This window comes from Paramacrobiotus metropolitanus, unplaced genomic scaffold, assembly GCF_019649055.1.
Source record: "Paramacrobiotus metropolitanus isolate TYO unplaced genomic scaffold, Prichtersi_v1.0 Parri_scaffold0000001, whole genome shotgun sequence".
Classification (NCBI taxonomy): Eukaryota; Metazoa; Tardigrada; class Eutardigrada; order Parachela; family Macrobiotidae; genus Paramacrobiotus; species Paramacrobiotus metropolitanus.
Window position 1 is genome coordinate 1566663 of NW_026570221.1, and position 22070 is coordinate 1588732.

General features: G+C 42.8%; 5 protein-coding genes across 7 annotated transcripts; 3 read left to right on the forward strand and 2 right to left on the reverse strand.

Moving 5' to 3' along the window:
* The first annotated feature begins 394 nt into the window (after nt 1-394).
* On the forward strand, nt 395-6357 carry LOC129583610 (calcium-transporting ATPase sarcoplasmic/endoplasmic reticulum type-like). The gene is made up of 13 exons (XM_055475882.1): nt 395-663; nt 1005-1069; nt 1152-1252; nt 1505-1651; nt 1806-1995; nt 2134-2397; nt 2483-2885; nt 3053-3204; nt 3271-3491; nt 3701-3989; nt 4127-4628; nt 5273-5501; nt 5856-6357. The coding sequence occupies exons 1-13, from the start codon at nt 585-587 to the stop codon at nt 5947-5949; spliced, it is 2736 nt and encodes a 911-aa protein (XP_055331857.1). The 5' UTR covers nt 395-584; the 3' UTR covers nt 5950-6357.
* Nucleotides 6358-9358: 3001 nt separating this feature from the next.
* On the reverse strand, nt 9359-12861 carry LOC129588421 (RUS family member 1-like). Of its 3 annotated transcripts, none has more exons than XM_055483812.1 (11): nt 12713-12861; nt 11820-12033; nt 11679-11756; nt 11498-11612; nt 11348-11393; nt 11247-11279; nt 11067-11169; nt 10741-10913; nt 10306-10628; nt 9866-9970; nt 9359-9788 (listed from the first exon to the last, which is right to left on the reverse strand). In XM_055483812.1, the coding sequence occupies exons 2-11, from the start codon at nt 11955-11957 to the stop codon at nt 9604-9606; spliced, it is 1299 nt and encodes a 432-aa protein (XP_055339787.1). In that variant the 5' UTR covers nt 11958-12033; nt 12713-12861; the 3' UTR covers nt 9359-9603. The 3 variants fall into 3 exon arrangements, with proteins under 3 accessions (XP_055339787.1, XP_055338998.1, XP_055340579.1); XM_055483023.1 differs by having other exon boundaries at nt 9359-9791; XM_055484604.1 differs by lacking the exon at nt 11348-11393 and having other exon boundaries at nt 9359-9791; nt 11498-11601.
* A 1356-nt stretch (nt 12862-14217) lies between these two features.
* LOC129592779 (uncharacterized) lies at nt 14218-16449 on the forward strand. Its single transcript, XM_055489262.1, has 2 exons — nt 14218-14847; nt 15542-16449. The coding sequence occupies exons 1-2, from the start codon at nt 14589-14591 to the stop codon at nt 16138-16140; spliced, it is 858 nt and encodes a 285-aa protein (XP_055345237.1). The 5' UTR covers nt 14218-14588; the 3' UTR covers nt 16141-16449.
* A 1722-nt stretch (nt 16450-18171) lies between these two features.
* Nucleotides 18172-20488, forward strand: LOC129595371 (uncharacterized). Its single transcript, XM_055492735.1, has 2 exons — nt 18172-18715; nt 19950-20488. The coding sequence occupies exons 1-2, from the start codon at nt 18577-18579 to the stop codon at nt 20360-20362; spliced, it is 552 nt and encodes a 183-aa protein (XP_055348710.1). The 5' UTR covers nt 18172-18576; the 3' UTR covers nt 20363-20488.
* Nucleotides 20489-21143: 655 nt separating this feature from the next.
* On the reverse strand, nt 21144-21902 carry LOC129592780 (beta-glucanase-like). The gene has a single exon (XM_055488934.1). It carries the CDS (start codon nt 21900-21902, stop codon nt 21144-21146), a length of 759 nt encoding a protein of 252 aa, XP_055344909.1.
* Between the last annotated feature and the right edge of the window lie 168 nt (nt 21903-22070).

The window sequence follows — 22070 nt, forward strand, 5'->3', positions numbered from 1 at the left end:
AGACAGGCAACATACTTTGTATTTACAGTTTGTAGGGCTTAGGTTGCTGTTAAGTTTCATGCATCTGCCCGATTCTGCCGCACTAACAAACAGCACAGTTGCGAACGCGCGCTGTTTAAAAAGTGCCGGGATAAGCACTTGTTTCTATGCGCCTACGATGACTTCTGGGCGAAGCTTGGGCGCACGGCTCCCAACCGGCCCGGGGCGGCAGGCCGCTGCAGATCTTCAGTTCGCGTTCGCGACTGTGCCGTAGCACCCAGTATTGGACAAACAGTGTGGAATTTGTGGATTATAGTGCACCGTGTAACACTCACTGAATCTGACACTTTAAATTTTGTACCAAACTGTCCGCAATCGACGTATGTGTGAACGAAATGCAAGTGCTGGATTTTGTGTGGCTTTTTCCAACTTCCTGGTTCGTGACTCCAAGAATCAAAGAAGACGAGTGTGGAAGTAGTGACTTCGAGGGAATCGCTTTTCCTGCAAAAGATTTTCTGTTTAATTGCACCGAGCGCGAATCGCTGCATTACATAATTCACTTTTCTTGTTGAAAGGCTGGTGTGAGGAGATCTGAAGAAGCAAAAATGTGTAGAATTCTTACGAAGCGTCGTCTGGACTACTACGCCAATCCTCTTTACGACAAAGTTCCCTTGTTCAAAGAAGGTGCGTAAGTGAGAGCTTGAAGTTTCTTGGTAGTATTGCATGCATAGTGGACATCCTACATGCAGTCATTTATAATTTGCATTCGCTTTGTGGACTGACTGCATTAGGGAGTGCAGTTCATGCTTATCCTGTGGAAACGAGTGTTGGCTGAACTTGGCTCGCGATGCTCGTTTGATTCGCTTTCGTAATAGTTTACGTTCGTGGGTTTATGATGCCGTTTACGGAGCATCAGTTTATCTGCATGAGAAACAACGGTATAACTCAGTGACCGTCGCAACTAGCGCAGAGTAAAATGTATCGTGATAGTATGGTAATCCCACAGTTCTTGCTCAATTTTGCAGGAGATGTAGTCTGGGTTTATGAAAAGCCACCATGTACCTCTTTGTGGCTGGTGTATGAAGCAAAGGTAAATACACAAAATTCTGCGACACGAGGATTAATTTCGCTGCTTTGATATGATGGGTGTTGAGTCGTTGACTACTGTGCAGATCAAGGCCCGACTGGCGCAGCTAATGCCGCAGTATGACAACTGTCTGCGAATGGGAGCGGAGATTCCTGTCTACGATGTGGATTTTCAGTGGACAGTGGTGTAAGCTCATTCTATATAGACTGTATTTTCCAGTTAATCCATTGGCAACATAAGATTTATCAGTAGAATTTAACTGTTAGTACTTGCTTAATAATTAATTTCTTATGCCGAATAAATAATATATAATTCATTTGTATATTTATAAAATTTTTATTGATTTTCTTATTGTGAATTTAATTTATCAGCATCTAGCAGTTGAGCATCCCATAGAAGAAATCTTACTGACATACAAAAGATTACCTATTTGTACAGGGAAGAGGAGCAACCGGACGATGACGATGTACAAGTGGTGGAACAGCGATTTGTCAACCGATTCTTTGAGCAGCACATCTACGACCCGAAACGACTGACCGCCGAGGAAATGTTCTGTCACGTGGGCATGAACAATCAGAACGTTCTGTAAGTGTAACATCAGATTTAGAAAAATGAAGATTGCAATGATTCAGAGAAATGCAATGGTTTGGAAGAATGCATGATGTCTGTATTTAGAATGGACAGAACCGTTTTATTTGTTATCGTTACAGTAGTGATTTTCAATTCTGTGTAACCTTAGATACAGTCATACGGGCGGCGGATTGGACCTGCATGAGTTTGTGATCTCGGAGTCGGCGTACGAAAATGAACCTGTTGGAGAGATTAAGGACAACACTGGACGCCGCGTGAAGGGAACGGGATATGAGAATCTGGTAGAAATGGCCACCATCTGCGCCATGTGCAATGACTCCAGTGTCGATTACAACGAGGTGAGAATGACAAATAAAAATTAAAATGAAAAATTCTTAGCAATATTTCGAAAAAATAATGACAATGATTCGTAAGAAAATAATATAGTGAAATTATTCAACGATATTTCACGAAGATAATAATGTTCAAAATTGCAGACCAAACACATCTACGGAAAAGTTGGTGAAGCCACTGAGACGGCTCTGATTGTCTTGGCGGAGAAGATCAACCCCTTCAACACCGAGAAGAACGGCCTTAGCAAGCGCGATCTGGGTATTGCCGCCAACCGTAGCATTCAGGGAATGTGGAAGAAGGATTATACGCTGGAGTTCTCGCGCGACCGCAAGTCCATGAGCTCGTACTGCTCGCCCACCAAGGGAAGCAAATTCCCCGGTGGAGGTGGCGCCAAGATGTTCTGCAAGGTAGAGACGACTTGCTTGTTTCATTTTACTGGTTGCCCTATTTTATTTTGATATTTGATCTAATTTATTGCTATTTTGTTTACAGGGTGCTCCGGAAGGTGTCCTGGGTCGGTGCTTGCACGTCCGTGTCGGCAACACCAAGATCCCCCTGACTCCGCAGCTGAAGACCAAGATCTTCGAGAAGACCCGCGAATACGGTACGGGACGCGATACGCTGCGTTGTCTGGCCCGGGCCACCGTGGACGAGCCGATGAATCCCAGCCAGATGAACCTGGAGGACTCCACTCTCTTCTACAAATACGAGACCAACATGACGCTGGTCGGTGTCGTGGGCATGTTGGATCCGCCCCGCAAGGAAGTCTTCGATGCCATCCAGAAGTGCCGCGGTGCCGGTATCCGTGTGATTGTCATTACGGGTGATAACAAGGGAACGGCTGAGGCTATCTGCCGACGCATCGGTGTCTTCGGCGAGAACGAATCCACAGAAGGTAATAACTTAACAATTTCGTAAAAGAATTTGTATGGTAAAATTCGAATAAAATTAGAAACTAACGGAAATGAAGTGGTTGAATATAAAGGCGTTGAATCTGGGACAAACTGAATGGTGAAAGTGTATAGCTTTTTTTAAGTTGTTGCATAATGTGTGCATCTGTAGGAATGTCCTACACCGGTCGTGAATTCGATGATTTGAGCATCCACGAACAGCAGAATGCCGTCCTGCGTGCCCGATTGTTCTCCCGTGTGAAACCGGCCCATAAGAGTAAGATCGTGGAATTTCTGCAGGCGGCTGGTGAAATCACGGCTTTGGTATGTTTATTGACTTCGTTGCTGTCGTTTAATGACGATCACTTTTTAATGACATTGATTACGCAGATGGGTGATGGTGTAAACGATGCGCCCGCGTTGAAGAAGGCCGAAATCGGTATTGCCATGGGTTCGGGAACGGCGGTGGCCAAGAGCGCTTCTGAGATGGTGTTGGCCGACGACAACTTCTCGTCCATTGTATCCACTGTGGAAGAGGGCCGTGCTATCTACAACAACAGGAAGCAGTTCATTCGATATCTGATCTCCTCCAACATCGGTGAAGTCGTCAGGTAAATTTGCATTTTGCCTATTTTTTGCAGAATAAAATGTTGTTTTTAACGGTTTACCACAGTAGATGCGTAATTGTACTAATTTATGGCATATTAATTTTTATTATTAATTATTCTTGCTAATTTCTGCAAATGTTATTGTGACAGTATCGTCGCATAATTTTTAAAGTGATTTTTTCGGGTCTGGAAATTGTTTTTCGTGTTTGTAGTATTTTCTTGACGGCCGCTTTGGGTATGCCGGAAGCCTTGATTCCCGTGCAGCTTCTGTGGGTCAATCTGGTGACGGACGGTCTCCCTGCCACCGCCCTGGGCTTCAACGCACCGGATCTGGACATCATGGACAAGCCGCCGCGCAGCTCCAAGGAAAGCCTGATTTCCGGCTGGTTATCCTTCCGCTACATGGCCATCGGTGGATATGTCGGCGCGGGAACAGTGGGTGCGGCTGCCTGGTGGTTCATGATTTCGCCCACCGGACCACAAATGTCTTATTATCAGTTGGTGCGTTACGGTTTGAATAGGTTTCTTTTTTTTCCCGACAATTTACCGGAATTATTTGGACTTTTTCGCGTCATATTGGGTGTAAAGCTACTATAGTTTGGTAAGCTTAATTAGTATCGGAATTAATGTGTGAACAGACGCATCATTTGGCCTGTGCCAACGAACCCGAGAACTTTCGTGGAATGGACTGCGATGTGTTTGAGCATCCTCACCCGATGACGATGGCCTCCAAGGAAGTGTTCGATTCCATTCAGAAGTGTCGTGGTGCCGGTATCCGCGTGATTGTCATTACGGGTGATAACAAGGGAACGGCTGAGACTATCTGCCGACGCATCGGTGTCTTAGGCGAGAACATGTCGGGCATGTCGGATCCGCACCGCAAGGAAGTTTTCGCTGCCATCCAGAATTGCCGCGGCGCCGGCATCCCACAAATGACCTTAGGGGTGACTACGGGAGCCGTTCCGGGTTGTGCTGCAGAACAAGGGACTTCTTCATCTGATGAGAAAAGTCCATCTAGGAAAAGAAAGCGCGGAGGTCGGAAAGACGGCGGTAATAAAGACGATATTCCGAATTATTTCATCACGGAAGGGCAGCGCCAAGCAGGACACCCTGAACGCCTCGTCGCATTTCGTTTTAACAGTACGTTACTACAGGATCTTGTACAAGTAGAAGTTTTTCTGCAGTGCGCGTTATTGCGTGGGACAATTCGTCATAGTCAGTTAGCCGGGAGAACATTTTTTCGTGTAAAAGTTAGCGGCAGGGCATCTGGTTTTACGGACAGTAACTGGTAAAAGGACCAGTCGGGTCTGTGGTAAAAAGTGCATTTTTTTTCGAAAAGTAACGAAATGCGGTAAATGTACAGCGCATCCGGCGCAAGCTCCAAGTCGACAATTTTTTTGAAATTTGAAAAAGGAAGGTATGCTCTAGAGGAAGCAGTTGAAGAAGTTCAAAGAGCTCGTACGGAAAAGAAATGGCGCAAGATTCTGAATGTTGCGAGCAGGGACACGATAAATTTTTACACAGTTTCATTTCGTCCCATCGCTAACGAGCATGTCTGAATTTTATTTAACAAGCTTAGTTGACTTTGGTAGTAAGTAAAATTCTCTGTCGAATGACTGTCAACACGATACGGTGTGACGAAGCGTTCGCGAGAAATAACCTTAAAACGAAGACGGCCATTTTCTTCAGCCACCCGGTACTATTTATGCGCGTGTAAGCGCCTTTGTCTTATATTTTGTAATGTTTTTGTAGTTACAATTATATTTTGCATTGTGTCTTTGTAGACCAGGTATGTGAGCCTTCGTTGGTTCCTCGTCCACAACATGTGGGCGATCCGTTGCAGCCGACAGTCGAGCGATTTTTAACGGCGCTGCAAGCAGAAGGACACCGCAATACTTTTATGGGTCTTGCCTTCAAAGTGCATACGGCGCGGGCTCAGTCGGAGGCGATCTACCTCAGCCCCCGACCGGAAGTTACCGTGGACGAGCTGGAGACAGCTGTAGACGCTATTCGGTAAGCCATAATCAGTTTTACTGGCATTTCATCTGAATTTGGTTTAGCGACTGTATCTGAACCCTGCACTTGACGGAAATTTGTGCAGTGCAGCCACGCTCACTTGTACGAGCACAATCTTTATTCACATACACGGCTTGCAGCTAGCGCATGTTAGAACGCGAACTGGCTATACAGTACTGTGTCGCTTATAGCGTACAAATTTCTGTCAAGTACAGGGTTAGAGTACAGTATATTTACTTCTGTTGGCCTCTTGGTCAAGTGTGCTCGTTGTTTAATTTACAACTGATGACATTCCGAGTTTGCCGAATTTTTCCGAATTTACTTTACTTTATCACCACTCTGGTTTTTTAGAGGGCTCGTTCCGCGAGGGTGCACCGTTAGCTGGGCTACTCCTACTGAGGAGGAAGGCGCAGCCGCTCTCGAGGCCGGCTTTTCTCTTGATTAATAAAGATTCGTTTCGGAGCCTTCCGACAGCGATTGTCCATTCAGATTCAAAGAGGGAATGCGCCATTCGTTATGGGCACCCTGCCGGACTCCGACGCCATATGCGAAATGTGCTTATTCTAACTCATGAGTGTTATTTCCGGATTATCGAGTTTTGTTCCTTTTAATTACTCTATATTCACTATTGCTTTTCATCACGATTTGCTTATTTTGTCTCTGACAATTCGTCTGCATTTACGTATTTGCTGTCACTAGTGCGAAATCTTCGATTTTGGCTACTTTAATTTAATGTACGCCAAGTTAGCGGTGTGTCATTTTAATTTTTTTCCGATTCGCGGAGCGCATGTTTTACCAGTTTTTTTGGAAGTTAATACTGTTTTGACGGATTTTGCCGGTTCATAAAAGACAACAACGGCATCGATGTTATGGTACTTGTCTGCAACGGACAACATTAAGTAACTTTGTTGTCGACACAATACATATTTTGTTTGCGTACTCGTACCGCGAATGCAGGTGTATGCACGAGTAACCTCATATTGTAATTATACAGTGTACTTCATACAGTTTTTACGATAAAAATTATAGAACCGTACAGAGTACAACATCACAGCAAGCAGCTTTACGTATACCAGTTCTGGATCCACTCGGGAATTTTGACCTGTTATGCAGTAAAACGGAGGGTGAAGTACCCATGTATGTAGTAGTTTTGCAGCAGATTTTAAATCACAGCATTCCTGATTGCGGAACAATTCGCAGAGCACAATCTCTCTTGCGGAAATTTTACCATGAGGCATTTCGTCGTATGACTATTGGTTGAACTTCCGTCCGTTGACACTTGTCCTTGAGGGTTCCACTGCATACGGATGTTCGCCCAGGGCGGTGGCCAGGCGCATTCTTTTGTGTACTACATACTACTATAAAATGAATTTCAAATTGCGCAGGATCTTGTCGATAAAAGACGCAGGCTTAATTGCATAACTATACCTTTTTTAATTGCCAAAAAGTTTCAAAACTGTATTTTGCGAAAACGTTCTGTGAAGTGGCGACAAAATTTAAAAAAAAAGAGATTTTTCCCTAACGAAAACGATTAAAAAATTCCCCAAAAAGAAATGTTTCACGACGAAAATTCCACAGGGAAAGCGTGTTTGCTTCGAAAGTTCGACTTTGAGCTGTCCCACAGCGAAAAGTTGCATTTCGAATTGTCCAATTTGTTTATATTCCAGAATCCGGACATCGCTCACGGCGCAATGGATGCACACTGCCCTACCGATCTGCACATTCGGGCACCCAGACGCCACTGAATAGTTTAAAAACTTATTTTTGTTTTAGATAAAATATCCCGCTGCAAAGCAGTATAACTGAAGCATAAGGCTCAGATAAGTACTGTTTCTGTACAGCTTTTATGCCAAAATGCAACGTTTGCCTATGTGTTGTTAGCAAGCTTTCCATGAAATTTTGCACTACATTTTTAGTATGGATGCACTGGTACCGTATTTATTTTTCGCTAAATGTGCCACTGTACCTGGGTTCCACTGTACATGCTGGATCATGTACCACTGCACGTGCGGATTTAAATTCACCAAGCTTTGCACTATTCCGTAGCCAATGCTTTAAGATATCCTATAAAATCCTTGAATATCTAGAACAAGCAGTATATGAATACTAATGATGATTCCGACCATGAAGGATACACAGATTTTCCCGCAGTTGCAGAACCCGCACCTGTTAAACCAGGATTTCCGGTCCACACCTCATTTGTGGAACAAATACAGTAGCAAAATGTTACGTAGGCATAATACAAAGCCAAATTGAATAACCCGCTGCTTATAAACCATAGCTTTCCTTTAAGCAGTCCGTGAGTTATAAAGGTCACCATATATCGCAGTGCCGCGACTGCCGCTGAACCAGTTTTGTAACAAGCATAAAATATGAGCGGCACTGCCGCCTTTCCGTAAAAAAGTACTGTTTCAAAATATTTTATTGACATAAGTTTTATGTTTCTCCAGTTGCAGTATTCAGCAACAGCCATCAACTTTCGCCCGTATTTAAAAGATTGTATGACGGAGAAGCGTTGGGTTTGCTGCATTAGTCTATACATGCAAAACTTAGTTGAATTCGTGGTCCGTTTTTTTATCCAGTCACTAAAAATGACCACCTGTAAAAAGCTAAATCGTGTACGCCAAACTGCTTTCCAGTTTATCTGCTGGATTCTGGTCATCGTCCTCCAAACGCCCACCGCGGTGCTGGCTTGGAGTGATTATCACTTGCAGCCAACCGCAACGTCGGACAACGACATCATCGCATGCCGTCGTGGTTTCTTGTGTTTCTTCATCAATACCGAAACGCAGCTCTATGCAACTATTTCCCTGTTCTGTATGGCGACATTTGCACTGAACAGCCGACGGTTTATCACTGCACTAAACCACATGAAAGGCCTCACTAGTTTTATGGAGAAAGGTCAGCATTTGGAAAAGCAGTTACGAAACGGCTGGATTGCCATCCATGTGGTCGTGTTCTCGTTTTTGGCGCATACAGTTGCTGTGTCTATGAAACCGGTGCGCATAAGCCAAGAAAACTTTAATGCGACTAATTTTGCTTTTTTTAATGTGACGGTACATCAGCGGCAGCTATACCAGACGATAATCGGTTTAGGGAGCACATTAAAATCTGAAGCAACGAAATTTTTTGACAATGCTAATGCCGTTATTGGCTGGCCGACGTTTTCGCTCTTTATTGCGTTTTTGGTTTCGGCTGTTGTGTGTGTTCCCCAGATTCTGGAGCTAGATCAACATCTCACCATTAGTACGAATAGTTGTACTTTAGTCTTTAGTATTCAACAGTTTCACGTCTTGGCAACCATAAATCAAAGTATGGGTACCCAGCAGAAACATTAAGAAGACAGTGTCGCCTGAGTGCATTCCCACTCTTACAAATCACAATAATTCTTATTTTTATCATCGGTGACTGTACGCCAGGCGTAACCTTCAAGTGTACAATAATTACCGGGACTAGTATATGAATCCCCCTCACTATCGGGATATCGCAAAATTTAATCTCAACGAAGCTCCAGCATTCTTGTAGGATGTGCAACGTCAGAGTATGCTTAGTTACAATCTGCATCGCTGCCCTTTTCCACGGCAATCTTGCGCAGTGGTATAGTCAGCCTGGCCAGTACGCCTTCACCGCTCGCCAGATGCAACAACAACCCTTTGGCGAAGATTACTCCTACGGGCGTGGCATGCCAGCCCCCGACAGTGCCTACAATGTGATGGCCCCGGAACGAAGCCGCCGCGGCTCGATGAGTGCATGGATGTGGAAAGGAGGATAAACTGGGTGCTGTTAAGAGTCGTCGTGTTACCTAGTGTTGTTCCTCATTATATTACGAAATAAAATATTATGGGAATCATGGGACCACGGCTACCGATGCCTGCTTGTTATTATAAGCACTGTTACATCAACTGCAACAATTCTGGTATGAAACAACCCCCAACTTCACCGGCAAAGGCCGTCCTTCAGCAGCCCACGCGAAAACAGGAATCAGAACCGTAAAACGTTTACCGAGTACAACCAAACTGGACGGGTATTCATTCAGAAAAACGATCACCCTCATTTCTACTTCGCTAATAACAACAACACGATAACAGAAAACCACGCACTACATCACCATAAAATCGGCCGTCCTCGCATCGGGACTCCTCCAGGTCAGCCGCCAGTCGCGTGCACCCAGATAGTTCCGTGCGAAATCGAAGCCTTCGTTCCTCGCCAGCTTCTCAAAGCGTTCATACAGATCGCCGGCTTCCATGCGGGTCTGCCGCATCACCTCCAGTACGGTGTCCCTCACTGCTAACCGGCGCACAAAAAGATTCTTAACGAAATGCAGACAGCGTGTTGAAATGTTTGTAGGAAAACCAGCTTACCCGAGAAATGCGTCAGCAGTTTGTGACCAATTAGTTCCACTTCGAAAGCAGCGCGAATGACGTCAGCCGGAGTGGCAGCCGGCGACAGGAACACCGCAACATGGCCTACAAAAAATAATATTTTGAAAATAATTCATCTGTTTAGTACTGCATTTGCTACATAAGAATTCTTTACAAATTCGTGAAATAAACAACTATCCATTAAAAAATAAGAATCCGTTAGGTAAACAAATCATTTAAATAAACGATTCCGTTATTATAAATCCGTTATCTTAAACTAGTTTAACAACAACCAATCCGTTAAAATTAATGATCCATGTTTGCCACATGAGAATTTTTTTAAAAAATTAAACCAATCCATTAAATAAATCGCAAAATGCGCTCCATTACTGCAAAATTGTTTCCTTAATCTCGCAGATATTTTAGTTGGATGAATTTACCTTTGGACGGGTTAACCATCAAACAAAACACTTCGTCTCCATAGATTTCTCGCATTTCGATAAAATCCCCACCACTCACTGCCCGCCTGGGCAGCCGGCAGCCTATACTGTATCTCCATTTCCGGTACAAGGGAACAATCACCGGCTCCTGCCGGTTAACCTCCCGAATCGACGGGACAAAAGTACCGCCGGAATTCAGGAATGCCGACACCGCCAAATGAAACCGGGACTGATTAAACTGCTCCAAATTCAACGACTTTACGCCACAATAATTGGCCAGCACGTGAATAAACGCCAACAAGAAGAAAACCGTCCAACTCAACCTAGAAAAGATTTTCCATTTCTTAACAACTCAAAATCCATCAAGTTAGCTGTTCAGTAGCCAAAAATATTTCGATAGCATTTCGTAATCGCGTCCGTTAGTTATGCGCTTACAAATGCGAATGGGCGATCCAGGGCATGATAACTAACGCGACAATCATCGCCGTGAGATGCACCATGGTTTCCTGGCTGGCATCCTTGGCTGTAACATCCCCGAGATTATTTCTTCGCGCTTGGTGCAAAATAATGGCCGGACGAGTCCCGGTCCCGGCAATACCGACAATAGACTGCAAAAAAAGATAAGAGAAATATTGTTGATCTAAAATCAATACAATAACTATAATAAACAATTAAACATTAATTACAATAATAAATAAACTCCTAGAAATGATTAATATTAAATAAAATATTTAGAAGCGAAGCATGAATTCAGTACTCACGCGCAACAAAGCCGAGATGCAGATTATAAAGGCAAAATATCTCGTCTGTGAAGAAACAATATCCAAGAATGTCGCCACATCATTGAAGAAATCAGCTCGCAGTCTATGGTGAAAAATATCACTGACTTTCTAAAAGAGTTCGCTTCGGTAATGAACAATCATAGAAGTTTTTACACATACCTCCATCGCTTCATATCGCTATCTAAATCCGTTCTGAAAGTAGCAAGAGTTTGATTAATTAGTTTAAATCATTTTAAAAAAATTAGAAAAATAACTCGCACCCTTGAGCCCATGCAAAAACGATACGACCAATCATGCCCACCCCATCTACAAAATAAATAGTAAAAATATGTAGATATTAAATAAACATTATTAATGAAATTTGTTTAGTAACCATAATAAATTTCCTGAATTAAAAGACAATTGCGTACCTTTTAGCACCCACGTCATCGTGGCCGCCAGTGCCGTCGAGGCTTCTTCTCCCACTCCCAATCCCGTTAATACCGACTGCGTGGCTATCGTCCCATTGACGTAGCTGCAGAATGCCTTCAATCAGAAAATGTTGTAAAACAATCTTCTTAAAAAAGTGATTAATATTAAAATTAATATTACCTGAATTGTATCGAAAACTTGATACGTCAGATAATCTTTACTGACACTGTCGGGATAACCTTCAGGAAAGAAGACCTCCTGCAAACAGTCCAGTATAGCGATTGATGCGCATGAGGAGATGCGCAGAGAAGTTTCACTAACATAAAGAAAATTTCCGAATCCATATGTGCTCCCATCACGACTGCTCTTCACTTTGATCAGCCGATCATTATCCAGCGTATACAGCGTTTTCTTCTTCAACGGCGAACCGCAGACCTCTTCAGCCACAATGCCGGACATGTTGTCTGTGTAATCCGTTGCTGTATTATCCGGTCCGGAAAACTAAGAGCACCTCAATAGAAGTGCTCGTAAAAAACTGCAAATCCCAACGTGAGCCTAATTAAGAATTTGTTCAACATTGGCCTGTATGTATTGTACAACAGTACAACTACCGTAGTTTATTGACGATTAACCACTTATCAACGATTTCAATATTTCGCGCTTACAAATATATCACGTCCAAAGACGTGCAATACTATTATCCAAATACTGCTAAGAGAAAATGGAGAATTTGCACAAAATTACTGTACCACTTGCTTGCGCTTCGCTCTTTAACCAGTTAATAAAAGTAATTTACATAAATAAAAGTGAAATACATAAAATTAATCCACACAGACTACTGATTTTGAGCACACTACTGTACCCTTTCTACTCAATTATTTATTTATTTATTCTGTTATGAAATCAAAAGCAGATTCGTGATGGCGTTTAACACTGGAATAAAATAAACTAATCTTTCTAAATCTACCTACCATGTATAAAATTTCCATTGAACAGTCAATAGTGTTTTCAATCTACAGATGTAACCATTTTCCCAGCACCCACAGGAGACGCAATAAATATCCTTCTCATTTATTGCATCACCAGAACATTCATTTCAAAAATAATAACAAAATACCCGTAGTAACAGCATCATCCTGATAGGCGACACGCATGAAGCCTCGAAAAAAAGCTGTAAGTAATAATTAAAATAAAACAAAATCAAATTAGTTTACCTCACTGGGGTTAGGAAAACTTCCAAAAATATCCAACAATATCAGTGCATGCAAACAGGCAACAACAGGCACACGGCGAATCAATCACACATCACAAGAATGCAGTGATCCTGTGCTTTTCGCGTGCAGCACCAGAGAACAGCAATCAAAGATCACTATTATTCATGTTCTGGTGTGTACGGCCGGAAGATGCGATGTCTTCGGTTGGGCAGAAGGGAACGGTGGCAGACTGAATAAACGCAGCACCGCTGCAGCTAAAAAACCTGTAGAAAAACATAATGATCAAGTCATCAAGTACTGCGTTTTGCTACTGAGAAAAATCCGCTAGAAAGGGGAGAAATGCGTAGATTAGGAATCGAAGCAACCGTACCAGCTCCAAGGAATCGCGATGCAATCCGATAAGTGCGAGTGGTTCCCTTCTCCGTGTGCGCGAGATATAACACGTAGAGACCCACAGCGGATAGGGCACTGGCTCCTGTTAGACGGCAGGACAGACAATCGACAGAGGATTGCAACTTTTCTTGCTCGGAGGGGGAGAGTTTCTCGCTCTTGCTATTGGCACTTTGCATCATCGTAATCAAAAGGCACCAGCATTTACCAAGCTCAAAGATTAAAACCAACACTCAAAAACATTCGGGATACCTAAGCAGGCTAAGCGTAAAAATAAAAACTCAAAAGTCAAAATGATTGAATGTTCTAAAACACCGAAGTCCGAAACAGACTGTAAAAAAATCAAAGAGAACAAATCAAAAAATAAAAATTCTGGAAAAGCTAACAAAAGTACTTAAAAAGTTAAACAAGTTAATAAAGTGTTTGCGATACAAAACAGAGTTTGTTTTGCAAAATTGCAAAGTTTTCATGTGGCAAGGAAAACTGGTTTCCGGTTCCACTGCAGCATCACCAATGGAATGCCCAACCGGATACCCGTAATGGGATTCCAGTCTGTGCTGTAATCCCGCCCAAGTACGTACATTTTTTTATGCCAACAAGTAAACGCTGTATACGCCAATTCTTAGTTCTCTCTTTTGATTTTACAGCTATTTCTTTATTTCTTTTTGTTTATCCGTAATCTTTTCGGTTTCTGTTTGCAACATTTGAGTGAGGAAATTATTAGTGAGCTGTGTATAATGCAAATCTTACCGCGCAGCCGGATTGCAGGGCAGACTAGCGGTCCGGCATAGACGGAATGTTCGTATCAAGTAGGGATTCCGCGGAATCATCATTCCTTTACGACTGTTTACATTACAATGACAATTCTCGTAAATCTGGAATACTGCTGTGCCATACAGCCAGATTCCTTTAATGTCAAATTAATATTTAATGGACATGTTAGTTGTGTGACTTGTTTCCAAATTTTTATGCTGTATCATGCAATGCAGCAAAAGGTGAAACTCCGTTAGACACGGTGCGGCAACTGTCCGTAGCATAACACGACTGTTGGCCGATTGCGTTCTTCGTGTCATAGCGTTAACGTTAATCCTACTACAAGCGAGACTGCAGAAATCTTATACCGCCGCAAGTCAAATTCACGAAAACGCGTTTTTCTGTGAAGCAGCACTTTTTCTGCCGATATATGCCAGAAATACTAGAAAGTGCGATTCGGCATTATTGTAGTATAGTACTACATATTAAACCGAACATTCCGCAATCCGCATTCGTACCGTGTATCCACCGCGAAGACTGAGCAGTATTTATTTGGACGTAAAGAATGCATTCGCGCTGATCACGTCAAGTCACAACAAACAAGTTGCATGAGTATTGCATTTAACTTACAAAACTTTTCTCCAGTTTCACCAGGTTAACACATTTTTTTAATTCGATCTCTGATTAAGTTGTGGCTCCAGCTTTGCATACTTTTGATGGGATTTGTGTTCCGATGGCTTTGAAAGTGATATTTTCCGCTGTCGCTGCGCAGGATCCGTCGCGCACTTCACCATTAGCCATATCGTGTACTGCGAACAATAACCCATTGACCGAGCTGAGTCTCTACCGGTCACGTGCGCCTGTTACCGGGGAAGGAAGTGCACTCCGCGATAAACCGTTTCGGAAAGCGGTTTTTGTTCTGGGATTATTTGGTGGAATTTTCAATTTTCTATGTGCAATCGCCGGAATTGTCATCTTGAGCATATATTTACGTAAGCCCGGAATTGTAGAAAGTGTTAACCTCATATTATAACTCATTTTTGGTGTGAACAGCCAGATCACAGAACCGTTCATACATGTCATGTACTTCAGTTATTTTTAAGTTCTTACGAAATATGAATGATGCAATAACAAATTATAGGGAGTATATGTATTGTAAAATGTAAAGCAAGATAAGTAATTCACAACTGTTACGGTCATAAATTTCTGATAAGGACGAATATTTTGGAAATTGAAAGAATGATAACATACGTGCACGAGATCGCTTCCGTGTAATTTTCCTACCATTTCAAAACATTTCGCTTCCGTGTAATTTTCCTACCATTTTCCATTTAATTAAAGGATTTGCAGTTACAAAATTTACAATAACATTGTGGTTGCAGTGTATATATAAATTGCAAACGCCACGTGTTTGTGCACACGTGAACAGATAGTACTCGTAGATAATAATATCAATCTTTACGTGCGGCACTTAAGCAGACTTTATTGATATTGTTGTGTTTGCACGCTGTGATCTTGTAGTACTTGTACAAGACTGCTGTAAAGACATGGTACACACTTAAATGTGCCTACGTACGATACGCGGTTTATAACCATTTGACGGCCAGTTCTAATTACTTTAAAGATCAAAGAGATGCAAATGTTGATACACCCGAAATAATTATGAATAATTTTATGTGTTTGCAGCATACACCATCACGTTAGCCGTTCTCACAGCCTGGCTCATCCTGGCCTCCATACTGTCCATCTCCACCGGCCTCTCGCTGGCCAAAGCCCTCGGTTTCCCACCGGCCACACCCAACCGCGACTTCCGCCTCGATTATCTGCTGCGTTTCGCTGCCCTCGTCAGCACCCTGTCCATTCTCGTGGGCACGGCCGCCTTCCTCCACGGGCTCATCTTATTACTGCAGATGACCCACCAGTCACTGGCCCGCGATGATACTGAAGAGCTCATCGAACAGATGGACTCCATGGGTCTATACGATGTGGCCGAAGCGGTCCAGAATCAGACAAAAAAGAACCGGCAAGTAGCCGGGTCATCCAGTACCGCCGTGGGGCTTGTCGCTTTCCTCATCAACATGGTCGCTTTGTCGGTGGTGTGGAAATCGAGGAGAACGGCGCGGGATGAACGCCGGAATCGTGCGGAGGATATCGGGGTCAGTGTTATTGGGATGCCGGACAATGTTCCGCCACCGCCTACGTATGCCGCGGCAATAGCCAATAGTGGAGCGGAAACGCCGATATATCCGATGCCGGAGCCTCCACCACGCTACACCGCCTCGTGATTTTTTTATAAACACGCAATACTGTATTGCTGTATTTAAAATGAGACACACAAATCTGCAACCATGAAGCTACAGTATACTGTATACTAACCTGGCTAACTTAAGCATTTATTTGCGGGAGCAATTGTAAAAATGACTTTCTTATGGGATACAAAGTACATTGTGATTTTTTATATGAGATTAATATTTTTATTTGCTTATCGAAGTGGAATAGCTGTATGGTGTACAGTTACGCAATGAAGCTTGTTTCTGAAGAATGCATGTCACAGGCATGAAAGCTATAAAATTACTTCGGCAACATTTATAAGCCGCACCATAAAATTACCAAAGCCACAAATCAACCTCTTTGTTTTTAACCATAAGACTGAAGGTGGACGAATTATCGGTACTCGTACATTATACCCCGGTTCTATGGCAAGCAATTTTTTGACGTGCTTTAGACATCGTCGGAGCACAACACGCCGTCTTTAGAACGGCATGTTTCAGTATACTTATGGAGCTCCTTTTTATGTACATTTTCACGTCTAAAATACTTGATCTACGGAACTATATTATGGCTTTTTGAAACTCAAAAAACACCCATCCAAAGGACATCTTTTGGATGAAGAATACATGGGCGCTTTTTTCGCGAGTAGAACCGGGTACGAGAACAAGCTAGTCGCAGTACAATGCATCGCTATGCCTATGTACTTGTACTGTATATTTATATCCAACAATTAATTATAAGTGGACTACATGAAGCCAATAAAATTTACGATCAACACGCGGAATATACCGGAAATCTAGGAAAATCACCAATGTGTTACCTGAAGGCGTAACTACACGGTCAGTATTAGATCTTTTTGTACTATAGTCTGCAGCATCATGAAATGTCGTCAATTCTTCTGCTGCGCCACTGAGTACGGTACAAATAGTGGTGCATCAAGTCTGGAAAACTTTCTCAGCTTCCCGGTTCTATTCGAGAAAAAAGCGCCCATGTCTTCTTATCCAAAAGATGTCCTTTGGATGGTTGTTTTTTGAGTTTCAAAAAGCCATAATATAGTTACGCAGATCATGTATTTTAGACGTGAAAATGTACATAAAAAGGGGCTCCATAAGTGCTGTATCCTAACCCTGCACTTGAAGGAAATTTGTACAGTGCAGCCACACGTACTTGTACGACCGCATTCACCATTCACATACGCGGCTTGCAGCTCGTGCATGTTAGAACGTGAATTGGCTGAACTTTTATCCGGCTATACAGCACCGTGCCGCTCATAGCGTACAAATTTCCTTCAAGTGCAGGGTTAGGATACAGTATACTGAAACATGCCGTTCTAAAGACGGCGTGTTGTGCTCCGACGATGTCTAAAGCACGTCAAAAAATTGCTCGCCGTAGAACCGGGCTTCCTGTTAAAGCTTCTTTAATCTGATACGGATACGAGAAAAGTAACAAATCAACTGCGTCTTCCGGTTTGTTACCTCCATGATTATGATCGATATACTACGTACCGGTATTACAAATATGTATCAGTTACAAATAAATTAAAGAATCTATCACGTTATTGGCACACAAACGCAATTAATTGGGCATAGGTTAGGTCGTATGCATGCCGGGTCACTGGTACAATTGCATTTAAAAGATAATCCAAGCGCAACATCCCACCATCTCTGGTCTATGATCTGTCCGGCGCTAATATAATGTAAATCTATAGATGAATATTGAACTTTTACGGGATGCTCGTTATTGTTTACCCATGACAAAGCTTTATGCCATGGAGCCAAAACTGGGTCGCAAATGCGTTCACCGTGTAAACGACCTTCGATTCCACCCAATTGGCTTCTCCACACGGTAAGTGTCATCTTCCATAAAACTGGATCAATTTTTTCCCAGACATTGTCGATCGTCCCATAATGCATATCCCGTGTATTTAAGCCACAAACAACAAGGAATACAGGGAAGCGCGGGACACATGCATCCGTCGGCAGGAACTAGCAAGGACAATATTTACACAGTGTGACAAGTTCATTCCCAACAGCAACCGGCGAGTCTTGGGTCCGAAGCAGCGTAATCGCGCGGTGTGTATTTTTAGTGCTGCTTGCCGCAACTATCTTACACATACATATGTATATATGCATCCTTAATGCCACCGCTTCCGGCTTATCATCATCTGTCGCTGATCCAGCTGGATGTGGACGTGTAATACATGTGCGACTCATCATCATCCCAAGTCAGCTGGTTAACATTTCCAACGCATTACACAAATCGGACTTGGATCGGAAAAGTGCCGACTGGGCAGTTGGCTTAAAGTTGTGTGTTTGTTGTTGAGCGCGATGGTGATGAGAGAGGATGTGCCGGTGTTGAATGTTTAATGCTGTTAATGATGCTGTCGATGGATCAGATGGGACGGATCCGGCATTACATGTATCGTTGATAATTTATGAGAGGATATCAAAATGTCGTCGGAAACGATGGAGTTTTTACCGTTGCGGCGGAATTCTTCCCAGAGAAGTATGGCCATTGCCAACTATTTCCGTAAACTGGGATACGGGCATATTTTGTTGGGATGTCTTGCAGTCAGCCTGCAAATTGCCGGTAAGTTTTTTACATCTGACAATATCGCAGTGACAAATGACCTACTCTATACCATAAGGAAAGTTATTTATCCGGAAGGTCTCAGCTGTATCACACAGTTGACGTGAGAGGCGTAGTTACATTTGTTCTTTTTATGTAACATTGTCAAAATTTTGTAAAATTCTGTTATAGCATATGTGTGTATTATAGCATTTTTTAAAATTCGTAGACGCTGTATATTATATATCTGTATTTACTCTATTTTTAAAAAAAAGATTTGCTTAACTCCATCTAGTGCTTTACTGCCATTTTGCCGTTTATACATTCTTTACGCTAGGCGTTTTCTGACTAATTGAGTTTCCTGGACATCCCATATTTGTTTACACCATGATCTCGTTTCATCGAAAACGCATACAGATACTTACTCTGCAGTCTGCATAACATATTTCTGCCACCAGCAGATCATTTTCCATCCCGGACTGCCAAAACTTTCATGCATTTCAACTACTGCACTTTGTTGATGCCGGCAGTAATTACGAAAAGTGCGATAGAGTTTCCCCGCTAAAAATTCCCTGTTAAACGTCATTTTGCCGGTCGATCTTTACAATGCAATTTACGTTAGACAAATACAATCAAGCCGTTTCGGCGGCTTCGCCCACACACATCGCGCGTATTACGTAAGACCGTAAAAGAAAAGCGACTTAAATTTGCATATCCATGCAATCCCAGGGGATCAACTTTCACTTGTGATAATCGATTATCACCATACAATTCAGCTATTAGCGTCTGTAAGAATAACGCGAGCACATGTTTCGTTTTTAATGCTAACTAATTTTAAATTGTGATAAATATATACTATTTACTAGATTTATTAATTTCTTTGAGGGAGTGTTGTTTATTTTTATAAAATAAACTTCAGTCAGTACTTGAGGTAAATTGCTCGACGAAACTAGCAACAGATATGATTTGTTTAATACTTTTATTATTATTTGAACTTTTATTTGTTTAATATGATAACTTCTTTTATACTTGTACTGCTCTCAAATACATAGTAACTGGATATTATGCTTAGTTAATCTCTTAACATTTTTCGGTAAAAAGGATTAATTCGTCAACTGTAAAATTGCGAACATTTATGAAATCTGTTAGGTGCAGCAAATGCTCTGACGTATTTAATCAACACGATCTGAGTGAAAGGGAGCTGTAACGGTGTCATCCCGATACCTGATAATATCATGATTGTTTTGATTGACAGTAACGGTGATGGCCTGTTTATACTATGGATTGTACGCTTGGAACTGGGATGCCCCGACCCTAGCCAAGAGTTCCATGGGCATCTGCTCCGGCACCGTGGCCATTATCCTGGGCGCCCTGCAGATCGATGCCGGTGCCATCCTCCGCAAATCATCCCGCGCCAACGTCGATGACCGGTTCTGTGCCATTAAAATGCTGAACTGTTTGTCGGCACTGTTTGCTCTGCTGGTGCTGGGCATAAGTGTGTACCTTTTGTACATTCTCATGCAGTGGCTGAATGTGGAGGACGAAATGTACCGGCGCTTTCAGAACGGTCCCGTGGCCGTGGGCGTGGTGCTCAATAGTGCGCAGGGGTTGGTGGCCGTACTGGAAGTGGTGCTATCCATTCTTGGAGTGGCCATGCGTGATTTCTGAGGAACGGAAGATGTGCGCGCATCCTCTTGAATCTTTAACAAGTTGTGATCAATGATTTATGATACTCGCTATACGTGGATGCTTTATTTTAAGACAGTGGTGAATCTTGCGTTTGTACAAAGAAAAATACTTATTCATATCGCTGACCTTTCTGATTACTTGTACGTATACGTATACACTCGTACATCAGTGCAATATCGACACAGCTGTTTAAACGTACTTACTTAATTACCGTAAGTAAGTACACCAATTTCTGCTTGAACACCCCTTGGCGGAATTACAGCACTTGCACAAAATTACACTTCATTAATTTTTAATGCATATCAGTGTATGCAAATCTTGTCGGGCTGGAGTACGGCAAACGAAATAATTTTATAACGTCAGACTTTAAAAATGCGCCTTCCAATGAATACAGTAAGCGTTTTGCCTTAAACAAGATTCAGCGAAATAGAACATATTGCGGAAAGAAGGCTTGCAGACTACGTATTCACGCTTTTTAATCGCTAATTAACGCTGATCGACACGCGCACGCGCTGATTTATTACAAGAAGACATAATTTTGCAAAGAACAATAAACGGCAAACAATAAACAAAGTATTCGGCAATAAACATCAAAGCAAAAAAAAGTGCACTTTGCGAACAGTTCGTGTTCACAAGATCGAGGCACCCGGCCTAGTCTAATCTTGTACAGATAAATTAAAATTTGCCGACTATTATATAATACAAATTCCTCACTAAAAGGTGTAGTTCCGCTGCCAAAATATCTTTACTGCACTGTAAACTAATAGGGAGTGAACTGGAAGGAGTGGATGACAATTTCCAGTTCCTGTCCGTTACTGGGTGCCAAGCCATTAAATAACCACAGATTAATCATTGCCGGCATGGGACTCTGTGGTACATCCACCGCATTGGCAGGAGCAAACGTCCAGCTGACATACTCATTCAGCCGGTTGTTATTCTGATGCCCGTGCTGTCCACTGAACAAAATATTATTACTCCGCCACGCAAACGACTGCGTCGTATACGTCCCCGACAACGCCAAATCAAACTGATAGGACGTCTGCGGCCGACCGGCCACGGAAGGGTACACGGTAAAACTCGCCGGTTTCCCGTTAGCATAGCCCCATTTGGCATATTCAATGTCGATCTCATTGGTCCGATCGGGACCGACATCGGGCGGCGGATAGTTGAATAAACCCAGCACAATGTTCTGATCCAGCCGGTCGATGGGACCTTCAATCTGGAACTGGTAGCGGCCGAAGCCCAGCCGTTGGATGGTGGCTACTTCCGCACAATACCAGCGTCCATTGCGCTGGGTGATTTTCAGATGGAGGCGACCTTGGTCGTCCAGGAAGGCGTTGTTCTCGTCCCAGTTGTTTGGTCCCGGACTGGTTCCGGTCTGGCTGCTGCGCACCGACCATTCTCTACCGGAAAAGGTCAGCGTTTTGCCATGGACGCTTTCGCTCAGTAAAATAAAAGCAAAGGAAATCGCTACCGCTTCAAGCAAACTGTTTGCAGCGAACCGGCTTGAGTATGCCATTTTGTGTTATTTCCGTACAAGCCTTATAAAATTTTCGTGGTGGAATAGGCTTAGTGATTTACCGGCATTATATACATAGAGTGAACTCAGACGGATGTTCGACGCGTATTCACACTATCTCGCGTAACATGTTTTATAGTTTAGCTGGAAAATCCGAAAAATACCGGA